Here is a 17,652-nt window from a genome sequence, read left to right on the forward strand (position 1 = left end):
GCCGGGCGGGGCTGGCCACCATGGGCCAGCCCTGGGGCACGCTGGTGCCGGACTAGGGGGAGCCACCATGCATGTGGATATGGGATCACCTTTATTTTCTGCCTTTCCTAAGCCCTTCCCTGCTGTCTCCTCTTTCCCAGCCCCAGCTCCTGTTTTTACAGGATTTTGGGGAGGGCGGTTGGTTTGTTCTAATACAAAGCCTTAAAATGTCAAGTCCTCAAGCCTGGGAGGAGAAAGCCTTCCCTCTCCCCTGCACTTTTGTTCTCTCTGTTATGATAGCTGTTCTAGCTGTTCCAGCCGAGTCTGGGCTAGGGACTTTTTGCTGCTAATAGGGAGGAGATCGTCCTCTGCCCCTTGTGCCCCCGGTAAATTAGGTGGCTTGCCCCCGGTGATGCCCAGGTAGGTCTGTGAAGGGTGCTGGATGGGGAGTCTGAGGTGGGATGTGCTTCTGCCAGCTCAGCTCTGCTCCAGCCACCCTGCTGGCTGGCCCACCACTGCCAGCCACGGCCAGTGGGTTTGTGGGGTCAGATGTGGGAGCAGGTCATTCCTGATCCAGGCATCTCTGGGCTGGGGTGGGGGTAGGTACAGCCTCAGGCTGCAGAGCTGGGCTGTGGCAGGGAAGTGGCAGGTCCAGGCGCTCAGCCTGCCTCACAGGCTATCATTTCTCTTTCAGGCAGAGGATGTCACGGGCCATGCAATGCCAGTGCTGCCTGTCCTGGGGCAGCTGGATGCAGCTGCGTCGATCTCTGCCAGGGAGCAGGGGGACCCGGAGTGTGTACCTGTGTGCTGCTTCAGTGCCAGGTGAGCCGGACTCTGCGCCTGTGGTGCTGTGACCCTGAATCCATCCTGTCCCTGGTGGACATCCCTCCCCAGCTGCACAGTGGAGCCTGTGCAGTCTGCGGGTCACTCCAGCAGGATGTGGAGCCAGTGAGCTCCATGGTGTAAGCTCTGCTGGGCTGGAGGTGGCCATCCCTGACCATGTGCGATCTTATTCCCTCCTCCTCCAGGCACTGCAGGCAGCTATTTCCTCAGGAAGATCCTTTGCGCAAGAGGCATTTCCCTCTCCAGGTACAGTGCCACACCGCTTGGGCCTGGCCCATTCTGCCTTGTGGCTGTTTGCCATGGGAGCTGGGTGGCTGAGCTGGCTGCCTTGGGACTATTGGGGCTCTGTGGGCAGAGACGCTGCTTTGCCTCCACCTAGAAAACAACCCAGACCCAACTGCCTGCCTGTGGTGAATTTAGCCCAAATTCTCTGCCTCGCCGTGGGTTTGCTGGGGAGGCACGGTGCATGGCTTGCTGACCTGCCTTCAGCTGCCAGCTGTGCCTTGCCCTGGCCCTGCACTCTCCCTTGGTGTGGGGGAAGGAAGGGATGAGCTGGCTCTACTCGGCACTTCCCACGGCACTTGCATGTGATCTGCTCAGGGCTTGGAGCTGCTGGCCCCTGCCCTCCTTGTTGCACTCACTTCTCTTGCAGGGGCTGTGTTCGCTACAAGGGAGGGTCCCAGGAGCACTCTGTCCAGCCCAGCTCCTCTCGCCATGGCCTGTCCCAGCTGAGGAATGTGGCCTCTTCTGGTAAGCCCCCAGCCCTGTGCTGAAGAGGATGGAGGGTCCTATACAGCAGGTTTGGGGCAGTTGCTGTCCTGGGCAATGTGAGGGTTAGCAGGAACTGGGTTCTGTCCTCTCTGCAGCCACCTCACTGCAGTGGCTTGGGGCAGGCAACTTCCCCAGTCACCTGCTGGTGAGAAGCCCTTATCTTGTCGAGCACTTTCTTCTTCCCAGATGCCATCAAGAAACACCAGAAGAGCCTGTCTGCGTGGTTCAGCCACCAGCCCAATGAAGAGAGGCAGTTTGGCCCTTCCTTCTCACTGGGCGCAGTCCATGTGGACCCAGTGATTCGGGAGAGCTCTCTGGAGGAGATCCTGAAGCCCTCGCCTGACCTAACCATCCAGAACCAGCTCCAGCAGCCCTGCAGCCATGTTATCAGCCTCCAGAACCTTTTTGATGTGGATGCCTGTGGGCGGCAGGTGAAGAATGTGGTGCTGTACGGCACTGTGGGCACAGGGAAGAGCACTCTCATCAAGAAGATGGTGGTAGACTGGTGCCATGGTCGCCTACCCCGCTTTGAGCTGCTCATCCCCTTCTCCTGTGAGGATCTGTCCCATAGTCATGCCCCCATCTCCCTGCGGCGCCTTATAACCAAGAAGTACCAGCACCTCCGGGAAGTGGTGCCGATGCTGGGTGCTTCCAACCTCAAGGTGCTTTTCATCCTTAATGGCCTGGAGCGCCTCAACTTGGACTTCCGTCTGGCTGGCACGGAGCTGTGTTGTGACCCCAATGAGCCTGTGCCTCCCTCTGCCATTGTGGTCAACCTGCTGCGAAAATACCTTCTGCCAGAGGTCAGTGTCTCCCTCCAGCTCCTTCATACTGGAGTAAGGCTGGGGGTGAGCCCTGGGGCATTGCAAGCATGGCCATTGTGCTAATTGCTTGTAGTCCGGTTTGGCTGTGAGTGAACAGGCAGCCTCTATTGCTGGAGGGACTCACCAAGGTGGCCTCATGTCACTGTTACTGGTCTGTCTCTGTGGGATTTTTGGGGAGGCCTGGTAAGGCAAAGAAGGCAGTCTTCTGGGCTGTGGTCTTCCAGACTCTATATACGTCTAGTAGGGGATGGGGAAAGCTCTTCTGTCCCCTCTGCCTGGGTCAGATTTGAACCAATGCCCTTTGGGCAGCAGCTTCTTGAACCCCAGCCCATGGGTAGCGTGATACTTGTGTACCTATATGTGGGTTATGCGCTTGGAACCCTGCTGAGCTTATAAATCAAAGCTACAGAGGGAGCACCTCTAAACTCACCCAGCCCTCTGCTTCTAGGCCAGCATCATTGTCACCACGCGCCCATCGGCAGTGCGCCGGATCCCTGGCAAGTATGTGGGCCGCTACGCCGAGATCTGTGGCTTCTCCGACACCAACTTGCAGAAGCTGTACTTCCAGATGCGTCTCAGCCAGCCTGGCTGCAGTGGAGAGGACAGTGCAGGAGGCAGCTCAGGTGAGCAGGAAAACTTGGTGGAGATGCTGTCAAGGAACTTGGAACGCCACAACCAAATAGCTGCTGCCTGCTTCTTGCCCTCTTACTGCTGGCTGGTGTGCACCACGCTTCACTTCCTCTACTTCACCAGGACAGTGCCTCCCAGCCAGACCCTGACGGGCATCTACACCAGCTTCCTGAGGCTCAATTTCAGCGGGGAGGTGCTGGACAGCACCGACCCCACCAACATCTCCATGATGAAGTACGTAGCCAAGACGGTGGGCAAGCTGGCCTACGAAGGCGTGATGTCCCGCAAGACCTGCTTCTCAGAGGATGACCTGCAGCAGTGCTTTGAGGTAGAGATGAAGACTGAAAGTGAGCTTAATCTACTGGAGGTCTTCCGCAGCGATGTTTTCCGCTTCTTCCTCACTCCGTGTGTGCAGCCAGGCAAAGAGCACACCTTTGTCTTCACCATCCCTGCTATGCAGGAGTACCTGGCAGCACTGTATGTGGTGCTGGGCGAGAAGAAAACCCTGGCACAGAGAGTGGGGAAGGAGCTGTCAGAGGTCATTGGGAAGGTGAGTGAAGATGTCGCTGTCGTTCTGAGTATCATCTCCAAGGTGCTGCCCTTGCGCTTCCTGCCAGTGCTCTTCAACCTGCTCAAAATCTTCCCTCGCTACTTCTCCCGGCTGACTGGTAAGGACCGTGATACTATTGCCCACACCATGGCAGAGGAGCTGTTCAAAGAGGAGGACTACTACAACGATGATGTCTTGGACCAGATCAATTTCAGCATCCTGGGTGTGGAGGGCCCCATGCGTCACCCTGATGAGGCCCCTGATGACGAGGTCTTTGAGCTCTTCCCCATCTTCATGGGCGGGATACTGTCCCGCCGTAACCGCGCCATCCTGGAGCAGCTGGGTTGCTCCATCAAGAACCTAGCAGCCTTTGAGATTGCCAAGGCTATGAAGAAGACAGTCATCAGGAACAGCCGCAAAGGGCTTCCTCCTTCTGAGCTGATGGACTACCTCTTCTTCCTGCATGAGTTCCAGAATGAGCGCTTCACAGCTGAGGCCATCCGTTCCCTCCGGACTGTCAACCTCTCATCCGTCAAGATGACCCCTCTCAAGTGCTCTGTCCTGGCGTCTGTCATGGGCACCACATGCCACGAGGTAGAAGAGCTGAACCTGACCTCCTGCAACCTTGACACGAGCAGCTTGAGGATACTCTTCCCTGTCCTGCTGCGATGCAAAGCTCTCCAGTGAGTACTACCTCCTTCTGCCTTTGGGCTGTGCTCAAAAATGGGACTCTCCCTCACCTCTGCCCATCACAGGGATACACTAGGAGCCCGAGCATGGCCAAGGCAGGGAAGGGCATGCATGCCCTTGTTTATGCTTGGTGCAGGCCTAGGGGACTACAGCTTCCGACATGCAACGCTCCTTAGCAGCCTTGCTAGGGTGCTGCATGCTGGGATTTGCAGTCCCAACACACCCTGCCGTAGGACTCCTTGGGCAGCTCTGCAGCTGGGCAGACCCAGGTCCCTCCTGCTGCTTGGCCCCCCCGGAGCCACCCAGCATCCCTGTGTCACTAGCTCTGCTAGTCCTAACTCTGGACAGGAGATGTGCAGCCAAGGGTGAGAGTCTGGGCTGCTGAAGGGGGGGTTCCATTCCAGTCCATTTGTGGAACTGCAGTCTTCCTGTCGCCCAGGGGGCGGCGAGCTGTGCTCAGCAGAGGTGGCCTGGGCTGTGCAGCGTGGCTGTGCAGTACTGCCCTCTTCCAGATGCTCTGGAGGGCTTGGTGCGGTCCTGATCCCTCCTCAAACCTTCACTCACCCCCTGCGGACCCTGCACCCCCTTCCCCTCCCTTGCTCCTGCTGGCGCTGGCTCTGCTGGCTGATGCTACCCAAGCTCTGGTGCAGTTTCAGCATGCTCTCTTTTGGAGAGGAAGCCTTGCATGGCCTTGTTTGGGGGGCCCAGGTAGTACAGTGATGGGGAGGGCCAGGGAAAACAGAGAGAGCAGGGTTGTCAGCCCCACAGGTAGCAGCCATTTTGGTCTTGCCACCCCCATGTCTCGCTCTGCATCAGTCTGCAGCTCAACAGCCTGGGCTCTGACGCCTGCAAGGAAATCCGCGACCTGCTCCTTCACGACAAGTGCGTGGTGAGCAACCTGCGGTGAGTACTGCCTCTGTCCTTGCATGAAACTGTCTCTGCTGCCCACCATGTGCCCTGGCCCTGGGCCTCCTGCCCAGCCTCGGCATTGCCCTGAGCTCCTGTGTCCACAGGCTGGCAAATAACCCCATGGGTGTGCAAGGGGCACAATACCTGGCCGAGGCGCTGGCAGGCAACCGCTCGCTGACCCATTTGTCCCTGCTGCACACCGCACTGGGGGACCAGGGCGCCGAAGTCATTGCTCAGCACCTGGCCAAGAACCAGCACCTCCAGGAGCTCAACCTGGGCTACAACTCCCTGACGGACACAGCTGCCCTGCATGTGGTGGAGGTGGCCAAAAAGCACGCAACGCTGGACAAAGTGCAGTGAGTTCACTCCGCCCCATCTCTTCCCTCTTGCAGGCGATGCCTCTGACCCAGTGTCCCTCCCCGTGGCAGTGAATGGGGAGTCCCTCTCTGCCCCTGCATCCTGCCCTCAGCGTCTCCCGTTCCTTTTCTCTCAACCCTCAGTCTGTACTTCAACGACATCAGCGAGGATGGCAAGCGGACACTTCACAACCTGCGCATGGACCGGGATGGCGTCAGAGCACTGGTCTTCCTTACAGCAGGCACCGACGTCTCCGACTACTGGTCCAACATCCTGAACGTGGTGCAGAAGAACCTGCCTTTCTGGGACCGCGAACGGGTTCGTCAGCACCTTGCCCTCATCCTGCAGGACCTGGAGAGCAGCCGGAGACAGACTTCCAACCCCTGGAGGAAAGCCAAGTTCCTACGAGTCGAGAATGAGGTCAAGAAGATGCTGGGGGAACTGCAGCATGGGACCCTCTAACCTGCTGTCCATCCAGCAGGGCAGGGAGGGAGCAGTGCTGCTGGGGAGAAAACACCAGAGCATGCCCCAGCAGCAGATCCCCTGCGCCCTTATCCGCATGGAGATGCCTAGTGGTTGGGTGCTACCAAGGCTGTCAAAGGTGCTGGGTACACAGGGCTCAGCTCTCATCTGCGGGCAAGGCTGAAGTGTGGGAGAACTATTCAAAGATCAGGGCAAGAGCAAATGGGACTTGTTTTTCTGGGCTTGTAGAAACCCAGCCTCTGCACCCTGGCCACTGCTGGCCCAGCCATGAGCCACAGCAGTGGCAGAGAGGTAGGGCTCGGGCTTGCTTGTGAAACTTTTGGTAGCATTAAAGTGCACCGCTTTGTTACCACTGAAGCACACTGGTGCTAAGACTCGATCTCCTCTCCGGGCCCTTCCTGGGGCAGGAATGTGGAGGCGCTGGTGCAGCTGACCCTCCAGCAGTTAGAGTGGAGGGCTCTGGCCCTTCCCCATCTCACGGGGCTAGGATGGGACAGCCCACTTCTCCATCCCATGCTGACCAGTTGGTGTTCCCCACCGTGGTCTGCCCTTGCGGGCAGCTGAAAGCTGGGACACCAGGATGTGTTCCCAGACTGGGTGTCCCAGGGTACTGGTCCCTGCTCCTAGCTCTGCTGGGTGAGGGCTGACAGTGCCGCAGGGCTGGGAGGGCAGGAGAGACGTCGGGGCTGTTTAACCATTAAACCTGGGGTGTCTTGGAAGAGGCGGGGACACTGACTTCCCTGCCACTTCACCCTGTACCTTGCTCCCTCTCACATTCCCTGCAGCCATGAAGCAAACAAAAGGTATGTGCCGGGGCAGGGGGGCTTCATCCTGTGGAGACCCTTCCCCATACGCACATCTCCAGGCCCTGCTTCCTCACGGAGCAAGGCAATGTCAGAGCCCAGGCAGGCTATGGAAAGGAGCTAGAGGCATCCAGGAAAATGCAGAGGGACATTGTGGGGGTGCTTGGCAGGAATCCCCTCTCCTTGGGTTTGGGGGTCCTTGTGCTGGAAGAGGTGGGGAGGGGTTTTATGGGGAGGTGTGCAAGGGAAGCCCTGTGTTTCCATCTCCCAGCTCCAGCCAGCTCTCTGGGCCCCTGATGACCCTTCTTATCCCTCACTCAAAAGCCCAGTAAACCCCCAGGACTAATGTCCGTCTGCGTACCACTGCTGGCTCTATTTTGCCCCTGGTGCTGCAGGACCCCACTGGGCTGAGCAGCAGATGCCTGTTGGACCCAAGCAGCAGGTGTCCTGCTGCTTTGAAATGCAAGCGGACACTGGTGGCGGGGCCAAGGGAAGAGCTATGCCCAGGACAGGCTGTGGCCAGGGGACAGAGGGGCCAGGGGGTCTGCGTGGTCTCGGCAAAACCATCTCGCCTGGCATGGCATGCTCAGCCTGCAAACAGAGAAGCCCTGAGTGCTCGAGAGCATGGAGTCTGCTCCCAGCCTGCTGCATCCTGCACTGACCTCTCCTCTCCCTCTGCAGGGCTCGAGGGTGACAAGAAGTCCATCATGTAAGTGCTGAGCTACCCCTGGCTGGGGGCTTCCTGGGGCTCATGGCCCCACAACCAGGCTGTGCTGGGGCACATCTTCAGCTGAGCTGGTGTGGGTCACTGCTGTCAATCCCAGCTGCCTGCCCCAGGAAGGTCTTCCCAGAATTGTTAGCTCAGGAGAGATTTGGGAGACAGTCCAAGAGGGACACTGCCTCCTGTCTTTCCCAAGGAAGAGGAGGCACTGGAGCTGTGGTCCTGGCTGGCTCTTTCTGGGAGGAACAGGGGGCTCGCCATGGAAGGGCTGGGGATGGTGGTGGGGAAGGCCATGCTGCTGCACCAATGTGGCCTCTCCTGCCCTTTATCATTTCAGAAAGTTTGAATTTAACCCCAAAGATGGGATTGACAACCCTGCTTTGTCGCTGGCTGAGGACACGGGTAAATACCCTCATCTCCCCAGGGCATCCCTGTGTCATCATGGGGTTCTGGCAGCTGGACATTGCTGGGGGCCTGGGCTCTCTCGCGACGGGGAGCACTGGGGAGGTGAACACGTAAGGCAGCAGGGATGGGGAGATCTCAGCCTGGGATGGGGTGGAGAACCTGTGTTAGGATCCCTGCAGGGCCCTGCTCACAGGCTGTGCTCCCAATACAGATGGCAAGGACGTGGGGGAGCCCCGCTTCTACCTCCTGAGCAAGGGCAGCACAGAGACCTTCGGTTTCTGCCTCAACGAGGAGCTGGGCTGCCGGGGCCACATCATCCGGCAGGTTGAGCTGGGGGGTATAGCCCAGCGCAGGGGGCTACAGGATGGGGACCGGCTCCTCCAGGTCAACGGCCACTTTGTGGACCACATGGACCACCACAGGGTAAGCTGGGAGTACCCTGCGGCTGTGGGAATGCCCAGGTCCTCTGTGGCTGGGGGCACAGAGGGTGTGGGACCCTGCGGCTCCCTGGGGCCCTGATCCCACAGGCTGTGGTTGGGGGGGCCCCCCGCCTGGGGCTCACAGCCTGGGTCCTTCCAGGTGGTGCAGAAGATCAAGGCCAGTGGGAACCAGGTCCTACTGGCAGTGCTGGATGGTGACTCCTATGAAGCAGCCAAAGCCCTGGACAGGGACCTGTCCCAGATGCTGCCAGCTGACATCCGCCCACGCCTCTGCCACATCACGCGAGACAAAAGTGGGTTTTGCTTCAGTGTGTCAGGTCCGGAAGGTAAAGAGGGCAGTGGGATGCTGGCACCGTGAGCCCCCCTGACGCAGCACCCTGCTGTCCCCAGACTGCCTCTTCTCCTCCCTGCAGGTGTGAAGGGCACCTTCCAGCTGTCAGTGCAGCAGGATGGGCCAGCGGAGAGAGCAGGGGTGCCACCAGGCTCCTGGCTCCTGGAGCTGAATGGGGCCAGCGTGAGGAGCTACTCGCACGCGCAGCTCACCCGAAAGGTGCGTGCTCCCAGCGCAGGTGGGCAGGGGACCAGGACCGGGGCTGGCAAGGTCACTGAGTGCCCTGCGTTTCCCATCCAGCTTAAGCAGAGCGGCAGCAAGGTGACACTGCTGGTGGCATCCAGTGCTGTGGAGGAGTTTTACCGCCTCCAGGGCCTGCGGGTCATGGCCGCCTTGGCAGACACATCCTGGCTCCCATTCAAGGTCCGGGAGCTGCACATGGTGAAGGGTCCGGCTGGCTACGGGTTTCTGCTCAAAGAGGCTGACTGCAGCTCAGGGGCCATAGGTGAGGGGGCTGAGGGGGGCAATCCATACCTGAGCAAGGCACGCCTGAGGGTGGGGAATAGCTGCGAGCCCTGTCCTCACAGCGGGACCCTGTCCCCACCTGCACATGGGGGTCAGTGGTCCCAGTTCCCCTCTGGCTGAATGCCTCTGTGAGCATCTCCCCATGCTCCCTCTGTCCCGCTGTGGCAGGCCAGTTCCTGTGGGATGTGGATGTGGGGCTGCCGGCCGAGCAGGCAGGGATGAAGGACGGGGACCGTCTCCTGGCTGTGAATGGTGAGAGCATCGAGGGGCTGGACCACAAGCAGACCGTGCTCAGGATCCTTGCCCGTGATGACCAGGTGACGCTGCTGGTCATCGACCCTGCTGGTGATGAGTTCTACCAGTCGGTAGGTTTTTGGGGACCCAACGTGGTCCTGCCCTGGCTGGGGAGCCCTGGGGTGCTGCAAGGCTGGATGATGGGATGGGTGTCTTGCCCCCAGGCCTGCACAGTGAGGTCCTCTCTAGGGGACCTAGCTTGCTGTGGAGTGCCAGGAGCTGTACTGCCATCCCTCTTCTGCTCTTCCAGATCGGGCTGTCCCCTCTGCTGTTCTCTGAGGACAGTGACCCTGCCTCCAGCTCCCACACGCCCTCCCTGCCCTCTCCCAGTGGCTCTCCTGGACTCTCTCATGTTGAAGTGGGACCAAAGGAACCTGACTCCTGGCTGGTGGCTGCTGCCAACAGTATAGGGATCACACAGGTAACCCCTCTTGCCAGGCCCTCATGGCAGTGCTGCCCATAGCCCGGCACTGCTCTGAGTCCTGGCACCCTCCTGCCCTGCCTGTCCTAATATTCCCCTGGCACCTGTGACACTGGCAGGAGGGGTCTGCATGGTGCCCTGGCCGCAGGGGCCAGGTAGAAAGACCCCTCCAACCTGCCCATGGGGCAAGGGTGGGGTGGGTGGATGTGTGCTGCCCACAACCCCCCGCTGTGTCCCCACAGAGCCCGCACCAGGAGGAGCAGAGGAGGCTGCACCAGGCGTTTTAGTGACCCAGGCGCACCCTGCCTCCGGCCAGGCTCCCCAGCTCCCCGGAGGGCACAGTGCTGCTCAGCACGGCCATTGCATGCACAGCTGCTGTGTCTCCTTGCCCGCGATGGGGCTTGCAGTATCACACCTCCCAGAGACTCATCTCCACTGACCGAGGGTGGCTCCAAGCTTTTATTAACCATGGTGGTGGCTTCTTGTAACCTGAAGACAGACCTGTGTCTTTGCCTGCCCAGCTGCTTCCAGGGGTATCTAGGAATATTGCACTGAAGACTTTGCCCAGCTCCAGGCTCTGGGAGCTCCCAGGAGAGCCAAGGCACTGCCCTCCACGCCATGATCCAGGGGACTGGAGAGCCTGAGGTTTGGCTCAGCCCAGGGCTGGCCTTTGGGACGCTATGCAAAGGAGAAAGGGAGCAGCGGAGGCTGATGGGAGCTGGAGGAACCCCCTGCCTCTCAGCCAGTTGGCTCAGGTCTGCACTGCATGGACGTCTCTCTTGCATTCCTCCTCTCATGCGCCCTGTGAACCTGTGGGTAGTGAGTGTCCGCCCCCCATCACAGCACTGTTCCTGTGTCACCCATCTGGGGTGTGATTAAAGGACAAATCCACACTGCTGTTTGTGTGGGTAATGTTATAGACAGGACTGTAACTCAACAGTGCATCCCAGGGCCAGACAGGACCTATCTTCTCTTACCTAGCCTGGGGCAGCTGGGGTGTGGGGCAGTGGATGTGGGAAGCTCTCCAAGTGTGCTGATAGGCAGGTAGGGGCTGAGAGCCTGTCCTGCTCCCGGGGGTCCCCCGGGCACTGTATTTCCAGGGGGTTGAGGCCAAACTCCTGTAGGTGCTCCTTGTTCTCCATGGTAATGGTCATTCCTACCTCTTCCCAGTGCTGGCTGGCCTCTGCCATCTTGGCCAGTACAAGGTCCAGGCTACCCTGGTGGGAAAGAGGATGGTGAGGAAGGGGGACCGTGCTGTCAGGGGAGCCACCCACAGCCACGTCCCCACTCACATGGAGGATCTTCTTATACTCCCTCTCCATGGCATTGAGACTGCCCTGCAGCTGAGCCGATGGTCCTGTCCCTCTCTGCTAGTGCCTGGGGGGCAGTCTCCTGGGTCTGCTGGCTCTCCCGGAGCCTAGTGGCTGTGGGGTGCAGGGACAGAGGCAGGGGACACTGAGCACATGGGCACAGGAGCCTGGCACTGCATGACCAGTGCATGGGAGAGTGCAGGCAGGGTGCAGCACAGCCCCTGCCCAATTCCCCTCATACCCATGGTGGCAGAGGGCTCTGGGACAGGAATGGGATCACAGCATCCCCTTTGCAGTCAGCATCTCCCAAGGTCAGGGATGTACCGGGTCAGGCTTTGCTTTCAGCTACTGCCGTGCTGACAGCACAGGGTGAATGACCCCCATCCCCACCCAATGGTGAGGGGCAGGCATGATCTCCCCTCGCTCCCCCCAGGTGCACTTTGCTGCCCTGGAGCAAACCCCATCCCCACCCAATGGTGAGGGGCAGGCATGCCGGGGGGCCATACTGAGCTGCTCCTGTAGGCTCTTCACCTTCACCTCCAAGCACTGGCTGTGGGCTGCCCTCTGCTTCTGCAGCTCCTGGTATTGCTGGGTCATTTCTGGAAGCCAGGGAGGGGAGAAGGGACCGAATGAGGTGACTATAGGAGGAACAAGCAGGCAGTCCTTGTGCTTGGATCCCAGCACCTGTGGCCAGGCAGGGGCTCTCCAGCAAGGCCTGACCGGAGGGCTCCCATTGCAGGGTGACGCATCAGAAGCAGCCGCGTGTGCACCCTCTCCCTGCCTGGCAGCGCCGTGACAATGCCGGGGAGGGGGCGGGGGGGCAGGAGGGAGCCCTGGAGGGAAAGTTTTGCATCTCTGTTGAGCGTGGGAGAGTGAAAATGAACACGGAGTTTTGCATGTGGCAAAGACCGCAAACCTCTGGCTGAGGTTTTACCTCTGCTAAAATCAGCCCCTTCTTGAGCACTAACGGAAATGGCGAGGCAATGACTTTTGCAGGCAGGGAAGTCACTGCCTCTGTGGTCTCCTCCTCCTGTGCTGAGTACAGGCAACTGGAGTGCAGCGAGTCCATGTGCAGAGCCTTGGCACGCTGACAGCACAGGAGGGAGCAGGGCTAGCCAACAGCAGGGTGGCTTAGGGCTGAGCAATCAAGGCTCAAGGGAGAGGTGGGATAAGCTTGGCTGGCTTCCCCCAGCAGCGCCAAGGTGTGGGGTCCCTGCATCTGTCCCACTGCCCCCTCCCACCTCTGCCCTCACCTTCATGAATATCTCGTTTGTCTTCCTGTGCCTGCTCCAGCGCTTTCTCCAGGTCCCACAGCCTCTGCTTCAGCACTTCATTGTCAGCTTTTGCCTGCCAGGTTATGTCCCTCCAGGGAACTGTGAGCCAGAGATGCACGGGACTGCCATGGGGACAACGTGCTTCCTGACAGGTGACCCACACCATGACCCTGACCTGAGCATGGGCAGTCAAAGGGCACCATCCAAACCATACTGAGTGGCTGTTCCCTGCCCAGTACCTCCTCCGTACCTTGGCCCAGCAGTGAGTTATTCCTAGCCTTTCTCTGTCCCTAAAGCCAGGGGGATGTGGACATTTCCCCAGACCATGCCTAGCCCCAAGCCCTGCCTGAACCAGAGTGAATCTCGTTGTATCAGGAATAGTGTGGCCAGCAGCACTTGGGAGAGTGACCGTGCCCCAGTCCTGGGCACTGGTGAGGCTGCCCCTCGAATGCTGGGGTCAGGGTTGGGCCCCTCACTCCCAGAAGGACATGGAGGGGCTGGAGCATGTCCAGAGAAGGGCAACGAAGCTGGGGAGGGGTCTGGAGCCCAAGGCTGATGGGGAGCGGCTGGGGGTGTTCAGCCTGGAGAAGAGGAGGCTGAGGGGAGACCTTATCGTTCCCTACAACTGCCTGACAGGAGGGGCGAGACGGGGTGTGTGTGTGTGTGTGGGGGTGTCAGTCTCTTCTCCTAAGTAACAAGCAATAGGATGAGAGGAAATATCCTCAAGTTGTGCCAGGGGAGGTTTAGATTGGATATTAGGAAAAATTTCTTCCCCCAAAGGGTTGTCAAGCATTGTAATGGACTGCCCAGGGAAGGAGTCAAGTTCCCATCCCTGGAGGGGGATATGTAGATGTGGTGCTTAGGGCCATGGTTTAGTGGTGGACTTGGCAGTGTTTGGTTAACGGTTGGACTTGATGATCTTAAAGGTATTTTCTAACCTAAACAATTCTATGATTCATAGCAAGAAACCCCTGGCTTGGTTCCAACCCAGCTCCATGCTGGGGAAACATTTCCAGGGGTCTGCCGCATTGCAACATCCCCACCACCTCCCATGTACTTTCTGCATTGCTCTTCTTTTTCTCTGCCATCTCTGCAGCATTCCTCACCTCTGTAAGCAGCTGCTGCACTGCACACCAGGGACTCTTGGGACAGCACAGGCAGCCCCTTGGGCTGGAGCCCACATGCAAGGGACGCTGTGTGCCATCCTCTGGTGTGACGCGCTGCTGGGAAGGGCTAGTACCTAAGAAGTACATGCAGGGCAGCAGGCGTACCTTGCTTGCCCCAGCCCCTGGCTGCTCTCCAACTTACCCAGGTGCTCTTTTGGCATGTCAGCCTCCTGTGCTGCTTTCCTGTACTTCTCTTCAGCTTGGCTTTCTGCAGCCAGAGGGAAGAAGGAAGGGACAGCACCAAGAGCAGCTCTTTAAAAGGGGCTTGGCCCAGGGACACCGAAGGCTGTCAGATGGCCCAGGGACAGCCTGCCTTGGGAGGTTTGCCCCAGGAAATCTTGGCTGGGACACACCTCCTGCTCAAACACCAGCACCAAGGCAGTATTTGTGCAAACACCTGTCAGACACAGAGTCAAGGTGCAGCCGGTTTTACTTGAAGCGGCTGCCCTGGAGAGATGTACTCTCATTTGGGACTGAGGGCTGGGATTTTGCAGTGAAGGTGGGACAGTAGGCGCTGTGCATAGGGGCTTGGGGATCCCTTCGAAAACACCAACCCAGACCCTCTTGCAGCCTGGTGAACACTTCCACTTTCAGAGGTGTGTAGGAGAGGCTGGGGCCTGGCAGAGCCACTCTCTTTGACCTTCCCCCAGATCCTGCTGGGCTGGAGGGTGCAGTGGGATGCAGGGTGCTTTGGGCAGGACCCTGGACTGCCCTGTTTCCTTTATCTCATCAGTTGTAACTGTGCTGCTGCCCTGGCACAGGGTGAGCAGGGCCAGGGGAGATGCGAGAGCTGCAGCCAAGCTGTCCCGTGGAGCCCGAGTGTGATGCTTCCAGCAACACCCATGATGCCTGCCCTTGCTGGGGCTGGGAAGCAGCAGGGAAGGGACAGGAGAGGCACATTCCTACTGGCTGGAGGGAGACAAGACCGCAGACTCACCTGCTATATTTCTCTTCTGCTGCTGCCTCACTCCTTTTCTGCCTTTCCCTTTGCTCTTCAGAGGCATCCTCCTGCAAAGTGATACCAGCGGTCCCTCTCAGCAACTGGTGATCACTCACTGGACTTTTGGGGGACAAAGGAGAGGCAGTGGGCCCTCCCCAGCACATGGAGGAAAAGGCCTCTCCCTCCTCAGGAGGCGAGACACAGAGATGTGGAGCTGCTGTGGCTCCAGCAGGATGGGGGTCCCCCCAGCCCCTGTCCCAGCTGCTAGCATGGACCTCAGTCCCTCAAAAGGCAGCAGCTGCCTTCAAGCTAATCCCTGCTGTTGTAGCAACTATCTGCAATGAAGGCAGGTTGCTATTCGTCCCCAAACCTGCCTCTGCCTTGCAGCAGCTGAGCAACTCATTCCTGTGACAGAAGCATGGATCAAATATGCCCTGTGCTCAGTGCAGTGCTGGGGTGCTCCAAAGCCGGGCCCACTCCCCAGCACTGAACTGGTTGTGTTTGGCTGCAGGATGGTGGGACACAGCTCTGACCAGGTAGGTTGGAACTCATCTCCTTCATGTCCTAGAGCGGCAGTCCCAGAGCAGCCCCAGCACAGGTCCAGCTGAGCTGTGGGGAAATGGGGACATTGTGGGGAGGGTGACTTTCCCAGGTCACAGCCTGAAACAAGCCTGGCGTCTTCCTCCCTTCCTGCCCTGGCTCTCCTCTCCGGCACACCCTCCTGCTCAGCACTGCGAGTTTTGCCCTGGGGACTGCAGCTGCATTTGGATCTTCTTTATAAAATAGGAGGGGAAGGAAGGGAGAAGATTGTAAACTGCTATTTCTGCTCAGGACATGATTAAACCCAAATACCTGGGAGCAAGCAGGTGATTTTTGGGTGCACTGCAGTTCTTCAGTAGGACGCGGACCTCCTTGGGTCTGTGGGCAGCAGGAGCCAGGCAGGCAGCGGGAGCATGGAGCTGGTGCATGGGGAAGCTGCAGGGCCATCTGCTGCCAGGGCAACCCAGGGACACCCAGCAGGGACACTGCAGTCCTGTTGGAGGAGCTGGCAGGGCAGCAGGTTGGGTGTGGAGAGCCAAGGGAGCTGGGTCTAGGCCAGGGATGATGGTGGGGGCTGTTCCCCTGTGCAGATGTGCAGGCATGCACCTTGTGCACAGGCATGCACCTTGTGCTCAAAGGAAGTGTTCCATCTGAAACCACTCCCCAGCCATGCAGAGCCAAGCAATCAGAGGGGCATCAGTGTGGGCGTGGGCCTGGAAGCTGGCTGCTGGCAGCGAGGGGCACAGAGGAAAGGGGAGCACACACACCCCGCCTTGGTTGGCATGATCAGTAAGGGCCCTAGACGCTTCTCTGACCCACAACCACACATGAGATACATGTGGGCAACAAGGTGCACTAGAGAAAGCAACCTTTGCTGGAAAACTCACACATAAATACAGCTGTGACTTGGAGTGAATTATGCCCCAGAGAAGCAGATAGTTAGGAATGCAATTGCTCAAGCATGTTCCCAGATCTCTTTGGACTGGGGCCATGGTGATTTTTATATTTGGCTCCCCAAAGCTGGTGTAACCCTCCCCAGCCCTCTCCCCAGGTACTTGCGGTATCCTGGAGCTGGCCAGGGCACCCTCTGGTGGTCATTCCGGCTTGACTATTAGCCAGAATCCATTAGCATCTAATGGGAAAAGCCTCAGGAACACAGCCTCAATAAATGTTGACATATTTGAGGTCAATATAATCCTTAGGAAAATTTGCCCAGGTAATTAAAGCCAGACAAGGAGCTGCCCATCCCAGAAATATTTACCAAGCTTTACCAAAGGTAGTAAAATCAAGACAGAGAGTTTTATAACTCATCTAGGCAGGGTTCTCTTCTACATCTATTGCTGCATGCTGCTTCCCGCTGTCCTGCTCCTCTGACGCCACAGCTCAGCAAGCCATGTGCTGTGCAGGACCTCATCACAAGCCATCAGCCAACAGACAGCCCTGGTCCCGGGCAGAGACTCGTGGAAGAAAGAAGTGAGGGAGCTGGGGTGGTGTGGCACAGCGCAGTGCTTTGCCATGACCCAAGCGGGCTGATGTACAGCGTGTGTGTGCAGCCAGGGCAGGGATGGGAGAGGGGCAGCATGCATCGGCCTCCCTCTTGGCAGCACCGCAGCTCAGCAGCACCAGAGCTTAGCATGTCTCTCCTGTGGCAGATGGTGTACCAGGGCAGTGGCTTTTCCATGCTGCTGTGGCACCCCAGGGCTCCTAGCTGCTGTGTGAGAGTGGGTGCATGGGTGCCACAGGGGAAGCAAAGGGATGAGCTCTGACATGGGGTTCACCTCCAGTGTGGAGCCAAGCTCCCCAGAGGCTAAGGCTGTGCTGTCCAACCTCCGGGGCTGAGCCCAGTCTCTCGATTCTCACATTCCCCAACGTGAGGCTGGCCAAACTGCAGCATTTGCTGTTTTGTCTTCTTGCCTCCTTGAAGCCCATGCTCTGAGACTGATGCTGACCAGCCTCAGCTGGTTTTTTTTTTTTCAAAGGAAGTGTTCTACTGCCTGGGAAAGGAGGCTGAAAAGAGGATCTGAAGGCAGTGAAGAAAGAGAACTGAATTTACTTTTGAGCCCATGTCGTAATTTCTGAAGGTTTGGTGTTGTCAGCTCCGTCAAAAGATTGACCCGCTCCCTGGTGTCCTTTTCTCTCCCTGTTCTGTCCACTCTCGCTGCCCCCCTGGGTCCGTGAGTTCTTCCACCCCCAGGGATGTGTTGGAGCCGGGCTGCAGGTAATGGGGATAGCAGCTCTAAAGAGCTTTTCCTGCCTTCGCAGAGGGAGACGCCTTGAAGACACCGAGAGCAGCCGGGTGCCTTCCAACTGCACCAAAGCACCACTAGCTGTTCCCGTTTACATCCCTGCGGAGGAGATGCTGGCTCTGTGGCTGGCTTTGCTCCTGCTCAGCGTCCGCCCAGCAGCGCAGGGGAGCTCTGCTCCGCCAGCAGGGCCAGCTCCCGGG

The 17,652-nt window shown here is 58.7% G+C and overlaps 4 protein-coding genes across 5 annotated transcripts in view; 3 read left to right on the forward strand and 1 right to left on the reverse strand.

The window, feature by feature from the left end:
- Positions 1 to 6,557, forward strand: part of NLRX1 (NLR family member X1) — a 7,856-nt gene extending 1,299 nt beyond the window's left edge. The window contains exons 2-9 of one of the 2 annotated variants that reach the window (XM_009638420.2): positions 674 to 801; positions 1,008 to 1,068; positions 1,475 to 1,572; positions 1,780 to 2,396; positions 2,866 to 4,280; positions 5,104 to 5,190; positions 5,301 to 5,552; positions 5,697 to 6,556. In XM_009638420.2, the coding sequence (XP_009636715.1) occupies positions 681 to 801; positions 1,008 to 1,068; positions 1,475 to 1,572; positions 1,780 to 2,396; positions 2,866 to 4,280; positions 5,104 to 5,190; positions 5,301 to 5,552; positions 5,697 to 6,015 (2,970 nt within the window). In that variant the 5' untranslated portion in view covers positions 674 to 680 and the 3' untranslated portion in view covers positions 6,016 to 6,556. Of the gene's footprint in view, positions 1 to 673; positions 802 to 1,007; positions 1,069 to 1,474; positions 1,573 to 1,779; positions 2,397 to 2,865; positions 4,281 to 5,103; positions 5,191 to 5,300; positions 5,553 to 5,696 lie in introns of both variants that reach the window. The other variant, XM_035893938.1, reaches the window with a different exon arrangement.
- Positions 6,558 to 6,688: 131 nt separating this feature from the next.
- On the forward strand, positions 6,689 to 10,287 carry PDZD3 (PDZ domain containing 3). The gene is made up of 10 exons (XM_035893939.1): positions 6,689 to 6,839; positions 7,521 to 7,548; positions 7,898 to 7,962; positions 8,177 to 8,388; positions 8,545 to 8,731; positions 8,819 to 8,955; positions 9,037 to 9,241; positions 9,430 to 9,626; positions 9,806 to 9,976; positions 10,219 to 10,287. Exons 1-10 carry the CDS (start codon positions 6,824 to 6,826, stop codon positions 10,261 to 10,263), a joined length of 1,263 nt encoding a protein of 420 aa, XP_035749832.1. The 5' UTR covers positions 6,689 to 6,823; the 3' UTR covers positions 10,264 to 10,287.
- Positions 10,288 to 10,953: 666 nt separating this feature from the next.
- On the reverse strand, positions 10,954 to 14,730 carry CCDC153 (coiled-coil domain containing 153). The gene is given in 7 exon segments (XM_009638449.1): positions 10,954 to 11,193; positions 11,269 to 11,325; positions 11,327 to 11,400; positions 11,793 to 11,885; positions 12,540 to 12,659; positions 13,869 to 13,934; positions 14,664 to 14,730. Coding segments are annotated over 7 exon segments (717 nt in total).
- A 448-nt stretch (positions 14,731 to 15,178) lies between these two features.
- CBL (Cbl proto-oncogene) overlaps positions 15,179 to 17,652 on the forward strand; it is a 45,057-nt gene continuing 42,583 nt past the window's right edge. Inside the window, exon 1 of the mRNA XM_009638450.2 lies at positions 15,179 to 15,202. Within this exon, the coding sequence (XP_009636745.1) occupies positions 15,179 to 15,202 (24 nt within the window). The remainder of the gene's footprint in view (positions 15,203 to 17,652) is intronic.

This window comes from Egretta garzetta, unplaced genomic scaffold (genome assembly GCF_000687185.1).
Source record: "Egretta garzetta isolate BGI_Z169 unplaced genomic scaffold, ASM68718v1 scaffold365, whole genome shotgun sequence".
Lineage (NCBI taxonomy): Eukaryota > Metazoa > Chordata > Aves > Pelecaniformes > Ardeidae > Egretta > Egretta garzetta.

What these genes read in the sequence shown, in the direction of transcription:
- PDZD3 (XM_035893939.1), top strand. An exon ending in GTGATGAGTTCTACCAGTCG is followed by an intron (nt 9,627 to 9,805) that starts GTAGGTTTTTGG and finishes CTGCTCTTCCAG; the next exon opens with ATCGGGCTGTCCCCTCTGCT. An exon ending in ACAGTATAGGGATCACACAG is followed by an intron (nt 9,977 to 10,218) that starts GTAACCCCTCTT and finishes GTGTCCCCACAG; the next exon opens with AGCCCGCACCAGGAGGAGCA.